Source organism: Corvus brachyrhynchos, unplaced genomic scaffold, assembly GCF_000691975.1.
Source record: "Corvus brachyrhynchos isolate BGI_N302 unplaced genomic scaffold, ASM69197v1 scaffold94, whole genome shotgun sequence".
Taxonomy (NCBI): domain Eukaryota; kingdom Metazoa; phylum Chordata; class Aves; order Passeriformes; family Corvidae; genus Corvus; species Corvus brachyrhynchos.
Window position 1 is genome coordinate 8,654,107 of NW_008238330.1, and position 8,879 is coordinate 8,662,985.

At 49.6% G+C, this 8,879-nt stretch overlaps 1 protein-coding gene across 1 annotated transcript in view; it reads right to left on the reverse strand.

Annotated features, from left to right (window-relative positions):
- LIMD1 (LIM domains containing 1) overlaps window positions 1-8,879 on the reverse strand; it is a 33,924-nt gene that overhangs the window by 23,646 nt on the left and 1,399 nt on the right. The window contains exon 2 of the mRNA XM_008633964.2: window positions 8,055-8,867. Coding sequence (XP_008632186.2) covers window positions 8,055-8,867 — 813 coding nt within the window. The remainder of the gene's footprint in view (window positions 1-8,054; window positions 8,868-8,879) is intronic.

An 8,879-nucleotide genomic window follows, 5' to 3' on the forward strand; every position in this document is an offset into this window, starting at 1 on the left:
AGGAATGCCAAGCAGAAAGTTTCGAGAGCAGAAAACCTGCCAATTTTCCACGACACCCACCAGGCTTTCCACAAAGCCGACATATTTATTGCACTGCAAGCTCTGCATTTTCCCCTTCTCCGTGCCAATGAGCGGCTGCTCCAGAAAACTTCACCAGCATGCTCCGATTTCCTCCTTTCCACAAAGCAGCCGGGTGAACCCTGACTGTGGATGAGCAGCAAGAAGAAGCAGGAGGCAGAAGGCACAGCAGCTGAGTGCAGGCACAGCACCCAGTAAAGATGCTGGCAGGCGTAAGCCACTATTAAGTACGCTAAAGCAAACCCCATGGAGGGCAGAAATTGCCTCTACCATGTCCTGTCTATCCCATCACGCTTCAGAGCGTAGGCATTGCCCCTCTGGGTTCCCCAACAGGACTGATCCTGCATGAACTGTCAAGGCTCCTGCATCTGTACCAAAACCTTCCTCCACCTCCCACTCTTCGACCACCCTGACCACCTTGCCACCTTTCTTTCAGTCCATGATCCATTTCACCACCTGATTAAAACCCTTTTACCCACTTCTTTCAATATTTAGGCCCCTAAAACATGGAAAATAAAGTCATGGAATGAAAGGGCTTTTAAAATAAAGACAATGTTTTCTATAAAAACTGTAATGTGCTAAATTACTCAACTATGTAATAACCAGACATGCTATAAATATTCATACATATCCTGTGCCAAGGTTGACAATTGAAAAATGGCATTATGGCACATCTGAATCTAGTTTATGTTCTTACATGTATCTGCTAAATCTTACTTGAAAGCCTACTAAATCTCAGTAGCAAGTGAAAGTACTCTCTAAATAAGTTTTGGCTTTTCCAGATATAATATTCTGAAGTATTTTAACCAACATACGTGAGCCTTCATCTCTAACTCGTAGCACACCTGTCCTGAAAGAGGGGGGGAAAAAAAGTGATTTTTATTGGCTTTTCCTTTCCACTTTTTTCCCCATTCACTCCCTGCTGTCACAATGAACCTGATCTTTTCGCTTAGGCTATGCAAGGAAAAAGCAAGGAAAAACCTGTTGCTGATGGCAGCCAGCCGCTGAGGTTGGCAGCACATGTGCAGAGCCAGCTGATGGAAGCCAGAGCAGCCAGGGCCACCTCCAACCCCATCCCACTGCAAAACGGGCTCTGCGCCCTGCTCCACGCCAGCTCCGACGGCTACTTCCCGAAACAGTGCTGACTGTGCTTTCTGCTGGTGTTAAAATGTCAGCAGCATCACTCCAGCCCCACATGCCACTGACACTAGTCAGCAATTCCGGGTAGTTTTCTTGGCATGGAGTGGCTTTTAGCAAAAACTTCTGTCCTCAGTGTGAAGCAGAGGGATCCTGAGCAGCCACAGTTCAGCAAGATCCCTGACCCCTGCGCTTGGTAACTTTGCCACTCGTTACAAGTGTTTATGCAAGCACCAATCCCAGCAGATATCCTCTCTGAAATTACGGTTTTTAACCTTAGGCAACATTATTAAGAAGAAATGACAGGTTTCTCTTTTACCACCAGGATGACAAACCCAAACCACCACACATGTACAGCACCACTAAATTCATGCCCGAGCGCACAGGCAGAATGGTAGCCAGATATGGGAAGGGGAAGAGATGGAAATTGCTGATTTCTGCTCAATTTCTGCCGGCAGGGCAGCCGGCCCTGGACAACAAAGAAATCTCTGTTCCCTTTTGCATCATGCAGCAAGCAACCGCCCGTGCTGCAGCTGAGAGTCTGAACAAAGGGACCTTTGGAACAGAGCTGGGACCGAAAACATGCCCTGTAAGCCACTTCCCAGCACTTGCCACACTCCAACTCAGCGCTGCAGACCAGAAGGGCTGTCACCAGGAGCAGCCTTGGCTCATGTGATCCAACAGGTTGGATGCAGACTTCTAGGGCTGCTGAAATGAAAGTGAACCCGGTACTCATTCTGAAATGTCAGTCCCACCCTCAAAATTCAACAAGTGCATTTCCATTTACCACCAGACTCAAAGGCCCTGGAGACATTTTTTCCTCCAAGTGCTGCTATTTCACACTCACCAGAAGGAGTTTAGTTACTTACTGTATCCAACTCACTAAAATTTCAACACAAGCCATGCTGAACAGCAGCATTTTCTGGGACTGGTTGGTATGATTTATTTCCAAATTTCAGACAACATCGATCTACAGACCAAGACCACAGTTCTTCCAGCAGCACCTCCCTTCTCAGCAACATACAGCACAGCCAAGCTTTCCAACACGTGCTCCTGGTTGGGTTTACTAATATTGTCACTTCATTTTGAATGGCCAAATGTGACAGTGCTTCAGTGGTGAGATTTCTCACCATGCCAATTTGGTCCCAAGTAAGAGGAATGCAGCAGCAGGATGATTCTGGTGGTGTGGGTCTGCATATGTGGCTAATCCAGAAACAGCAAGTCTGTCCTACCCTTCCACATACTCTGTGCAAGCCACATTGCCACAATGAGATTGATTGACTCTTCTCCATCAGATGTTACTGTTTTTTGCCCCCTCCTTACAGGAGGCTGGATTTATGCTGAAGAACCCCCAGCTGAACTTAGAAGAACCCCCCAGGAGTCTTTGCACCTCTGGTGTCATCATTCCCATCATCCCCCATGTGTCCACACATGCACACAGCTAATCCAGAAGTAGACCCTGATCCCTCTTGGCAGAAGGTGTACCTTCACAAGTGTCCTCGCCATTAGAACTCTGCTTGATACTCTGACAAGAGGACCCTGTGCAGGTACAGCTGCTGTGTTTCCAACCCACCTTTTTATCCCAGGAGAACCAAGCCCTCCACTTGCATACATGTGTTTCAAAGAATGTTTGCTGAGAAAAGCCTTCACCCTGTCATACACAATGAGATGCTTAGTTCTCCCGGTTTTACTTTAGAATTTCTCTGGAACATGAACCCACCTTCCCATGGCTCACCTTAATCAAGTAAATCCTACCTCAGACTCTAAATTACACACATTGCATGCCTTGCTACGCCACTTATCCGCTGCTGAGCAATAACTCTTGCTGGAGAGGTGATTTCAAGGAGATCTGGAGGCCTGGGTGAGACAGAGTGCCTGGAAAACCTGGCAGATTGGTTCCATTCATCACTGAGTAACTGGGTTGTCTGTACAAAGATGGACAGGTACTCCCTGCCCAAAGAATCACAGAGTCGGTAGACAAAGGTTTTCTGTACCCTTTTTCATGCCATGTTCTTGACCCCCAACCTTGCTGCAGACCTTCATGTACACACTGCCAGTGAAGGACAAAAATGCCATCAAACTCACGTCAGTGACATTTTAAGTACCTTATAGTGATGTCAGAGATTATGCCACATGAATGAGGCTCCTTATTCCTTTCAGTTCCCACTCCTACTGTATCCGGGCTGAAAGCCTGGTTGCTCCTCTGCCTCAACTCCTTGCTTTTTCTTTCCTTTTGGTAGACTTTTCCTTAGCTTGCAAACTCAGCTGAGCTCCCAAGAGGAAGGCAGGAGAAGCACATACTGCTGTAATCTTGAAGAGCCATATTTCAGGCCAATACTTATTTGCTTGGTTCCTTGCAGTGAGATAAGCTTTGCAATCTGTACACACCCACTACCAAGTGCCGTGATCCTTCCAGCTTTCCTCGTTCCACCAGGACCTGTCTCTCCCTGCCTCCCCTCCTCTCCGCTGCAGGCAGGTGTCTCCTTTCAGCTTTGGTACTCTCCCACGAGAAGGTAGCAAAGGATGCCTCTGCTCATTCTCAGTGGAAATGGCACTGTCATCATCATCCACAGACAAAACAGACTTGGAGGAACTTCCATTTTAATCAGAAATTCTCCACTTGTCAGCCCTGAGATTACCTTTGCTGCACACAAAGCATCCTGGTGCCCCGCCATCAGCAGGGCTCAGTAAAGTCCCTGGATGTGTACAGCCCCAAAGTTACATGAATTGAGGTTTCAGCAGTGGTGAAATGTTGCATATAGGTAAAACCTTATAAAATGAAGGCCTTGTTGCCTTTGTAAAATCATGGCTCAGGCCTGTTACTTTGGCTAAGTAGAAAAGGATTGTGGGAAAGAGACACATCTGAATTAGGGGTAGAAAAACATGCTGCGTGACCGTCGCATGCTCACATGGTGGTGTATGGTTTGTTATGCCTTAAAACTATGTAAACTGCTAACTGGCTAACTGCTTAAAAAGGCCTGGTTTTTGCAATAAACAAGCTCCCTCTTGCACCTGCCTGGAGACTCCGTGTTGTTTCATAGCCCAAGAGTGAAACACTAATTCCACTGTGCACTATGCTTCCAAAGAAGCTGGCCTTTGAGCTGCTCACACCCATTCAGAGGTGCTGGGATTCCAGGTCTCCACAGGGCTCAGCAGTTCAGCTACTGCTCTGCTTCTGCCAAGGGGAAAAAAATCTCCAGACTTGGCTATGAGATATTCTCTGCCTGACTGCTGGGAAGCATCCCAGCTTTTCACTGCAAAACAAGATGCCCAGGGCCCTCCTAAAACACCCGCAGCATATCAGCTCTGCTGTAAATAACAAGAAAGCCAGAATACAACACCTAACAAATATTTATGACATGAAAACTATTCATAAAAATGATTTTATAAAAAGCTCTTGGTAAGGGTGTAGCTAATCCTCATCAGGTGGAGATTTCCATCTAGCTGTATGAAAAAAAGCACTGGTAAAAACGTGACGCTACATGTTACACCTCTAAAAGCACCCATCTGTGCCTGCAAATTAACAGATGTCAAACCTCCCTGCAGACCGCAGCACATCTCAGCCTCGCCCCTCCTCTACCAAGTCACTTCCAGGCAGTGCAGGCAGATGCTCAGTTTGGTTGTGAATCTGCCTGGCTCTCACCTGAAAACTCATCAGACAAATTCAGTCCTTGGGATGGTGCTGCTTCACCTAATCCTAAACATTTGGGTAGTGCTAACAAAGGATTTGCAACTCGCCTGATCACTCCTATTTAATCTTCTGTATTGCCAAGGGGAGATGAAGGCTGATGCACCCAAAGGAACACCATGGAAAATCAATGGGATTTGGGCACCTCATTCCTGAATGTTCCCTGGAAATAATACACCAAAACCTAAATACATCCTAAGCTGGTTTCCAGTGACACCTCCCAGGGACATGGGGTCCCTTCTCTGCTGCATGAGAACCAGACTCTCTAGGGAGCAACTTCAGCTTTTCCTTCCCCAGGCAAAAGACCTGGGTGATACCTGAGACTCCCTATGTCCTCCTTGAGAGCCCACATAAATCAAGTCAGCACTTCAAAAGCCCTCTTGGAGAACAGAAATTCCTCCAGAGACATGTGCAGCCCATGCAGCTAACATGTAGGTTACTATTTAAGAAAAAAAAAAAAGGAAAAAAAAACAGAGAGAATTCTTGGCTTTGTTTGCTTCTTTCCTTTCACTTATTACACCTACTCAGAGCAGACAAAACCATTTTGCACAGCAAGTTGGTGCTGATAGATAAGACTGCTATTCCTCAGCACAGCATCCTACCTGTATTTTGCCTAGTCCCTGGCTTATCCTTTCCTAGGCTTTCATTTACAAGCACACGTTTTCACGTAGTGAAGGAGAAAGCAGTTCCTTTACTGTGATCAGAATTAATTGTTCATTATAAACATCTGGTCCTGACTGAGACAGACTGAAGGACAATATGTTAACTTGACAAACAGATCCATCTTCAAAAATATCCCCTTATTACAAAAGCAGCACACAAAATTAGGAGAACTGAAAACATTTTTTAAAAAATACATTGGTCACTTTTACGTTAGTCCTGGTTTCATTTCCTGGCTCTGATGAACTTCAAAGCTGCTGCAATAGACTTCCCTCCACTGAGGGAAAAGTCTGCAGCAAAACAAACTATTGATCCTTTTTATCACTATTGCATAAAAGTGTTCCTTTTACATCCTAAAGTTTGGTAGCTTGAGGGTAGGGCATAGCAAAAAATAATTGAGAAGACCAGCCATGCTCTTTATTCCTTCAAAGGACATAAGGTAACTGTGCAAAAAATGAAAATAAAAGTGAGAAAGAGGGGGAGAGGAGGAGGCCCAGAATTAAAATACTTCAATACTTGCTCCTTCATGTTCTGCCATGACTGCGTAATTTCTTTTTTTCCTCTCCCTCTCCGCCTTCCCAGATTTCTCAGACATTACACCCTGGTGCAAAATCTCCGGCCAGGAGGATGTCAAAACACCTCACTGGGGATCAGGCGGCCTCCGTGTCTCCTCCCTCCCTGGGGCTCACTGCTAACTCAGCCACCTGACCAGCCGGGCTCTCCGTGCTGCCAGAAATACTCCTGCTTCACTATGAATCTCCCACAGGACAAAAGCCTCCTCCTGCCTCGCATCCGTATTTTGAGACAAAAATGTAGAGGTAATCTAACCATCAGCTGTGCTCCTCCGCCTCCTCAGCCCGTCCCCAGGCACACTTTGGATGAGGTATGACCTAGCCGGCTTACATGCACTGTGAGAAGAAGACACGACAGGGTCTGTTGGAGAGACCCCTGACACCTCTCCAGTGGAGCTGAATGTCACCTCCAGAAAAACATTCCCATTTTTGAGCACCGCCTCCCACGAGTCTGCTGCCCCAGCCCCATCTCCATTATCAGCTCCTTGCCATGGCATTCAGCCCCCCGTCCCCCGACGAGGCTCCCTGAGCTCGTTCAAACCGCGCGCTTCCTGCACAGGACAGAAAGTGCCAAAACTTGGTTTTGGGCCAAAACACCGTGAGTAGAGCAGCTCAACACATCACTTTCCTGCGACAGGATAAAAAATGCCCCTGCCCTGCCACAGGGCTTAATCCAGTCTCGGATACCAAGATAAACAACCCCAGCGCAGTCCTTTGCGGGCAAGTCCCCCCGCCTGCTGCCAAGAAACACATTTTGTTATGCAATCTGCAGCTGAGTGCTCGGTGGTCCCTCCAGCTACATCCCCAAAGCTCGGTGTGAAGCTCTTGCGTGGCTCAGACCACCACTGAGCCACCCACCAACCCCACCAGACAGGACCCTGTGCAACAGCACCTGTGCAGGCTGAGATGCAAACCCTTCCTCAGCACCAGGCTGAAGAGTTTAATCTGTCCCTGCTCTACTTCTGTGACTGCGAGTCTAAAATCATGAGGAAAATCCATACACCTGGCCTGCTCTCATCGTTTCTTAAGTTAACCATGGAGTTTCCAGCCTTCCCAGCAACTCGGGGTTTCCCTCTCCCAAAAGCTGAACTATCTTATCTGCTGTTAAATTGTGAAGTGGCACAGCAGGGAAAGGAAACACTCAATTTGCCCCTGACCTCCCGCCATCCTGGGGTAGCAAATCAATTTAATCCAGGACATTTAAATATTCTCATTGGGAGATCTTCGCATATAAGTGGTTCCTTTTCACTGCCAAGTGCCAGCGATAACTTCTGGTGGTGGTCTGGACTCCTCACAGACCCAAGATTTAGGCAAGAATGTACATACTGCCTGCTTTATCTGCCATCTTCAGGATGCACCAATCCTTTCACTGCTGATGGGAACCAGCACCTGGGGGCAGAGGGAAATACTGGCAACTTTGGGAAACCACTGCCCTCCCCATCCCCAAGCTACTTCTCTCTTTCCTGAGCTCCATGCCCTTCTCCATGACTGCAGCCTATGCAGGCACAACTCCTCCGCAGGCTGGATGGCTGCCTTCCCACCCACACGTGGTCGAGATGCATCCTTGTAAGACACAGAGACCCAGGAGTACTGTCAAGAAAAGTTAAGTGCCTCCCTGCTGGCAATGAAGGGCACTTCAAAATATGCTGTTCCAGCTTCTTCCCAGCACTGCCCTCCCCAAAGCTGCTAAACTACCTTTGCTTTAAAATTAGAGATGTAGGATTAAAGAAAAAGGTGTAGCAGGAGGAAGAGCTTCCAATCCCTGTGATAAGTAAAAGTTAAATTAAAAAAACCTGCTCTGGGCAACTGACGGAGCACAACCAAGCAGATGTACAGGCAAATGCAATCCTGCAGGTCTGAACCCCGCCGTGACACTGCAGTGAGCCCTCCTCGTGCCGACGGGAGGACTGCTTCCTTACCAAAGTAATCGGCCTTTGGCCGAGCATCCATCTCCTGCTCCAGGCGCTGGGTCAGTGCCTCCAGCTTCAGCTCGGCCGCCGACGGCCCTTGCTCCGGCTGCGGAAGGAGGGTCTGGCAGGGCAGCTTCACCTTTGCTGTGCTGGAGACATCCAGGTGCCCAGAGTCTGACCGTGGCCCGCTCACGCCCTCCGGGAAAAGCATCTGCGGCGCGTTGGGAGCCACCACCCCTCGTGAGGCCAGGCGCGAGGAGCCCGGCTCAGCATTCCCACTGCTGCTGGCGGGCCTGTGGTTCTGACCGTGGGCCACGAAGTGACTGCCTGGGCTGGGGTAGGCAGCGGCGTGCTGGTATTCCACATTGGGAGCAGCGGGTGCGGAGCCTGGTGGGAAGGACAGCGAGACACCCTGGTACCACAGCTGGCTGCCTTCTCCTCCGGCTTTGGGACCGCAGGGCTCAGCGGAGCCCGAAAACCCTCGTGTGGGCTGCGCTGAGGGTGCCGAGAAGGATGAGGACCTCTGCTGTGGCGCGGGCTCCTCTGGCCCCACCGAGGGTGCCGGTGGGGTCCCGGCGTTTGAGAAGGAGGAGGACCTCTGTCCGGCTGGCATCGGGTCACGGCCCCCGACACCTCGCCTCCCCTCGCCGCCGTTCTCCTGCCCGCCGCGGCAGGGCTGGGGCTCCCCGGGGCTCCCAGCCTGTTGCTCCCCGCGCCCCGGGCCGGGCTGTGAGCCCCCCACTCTGGGGATCCTGTCGGGCTCCGCTTCCCAGCCCCGGCGCCCGGCCTGGCTCCCTGGGGCCTCGGCACGGGCGACGCTGGCTCCGACCGCCC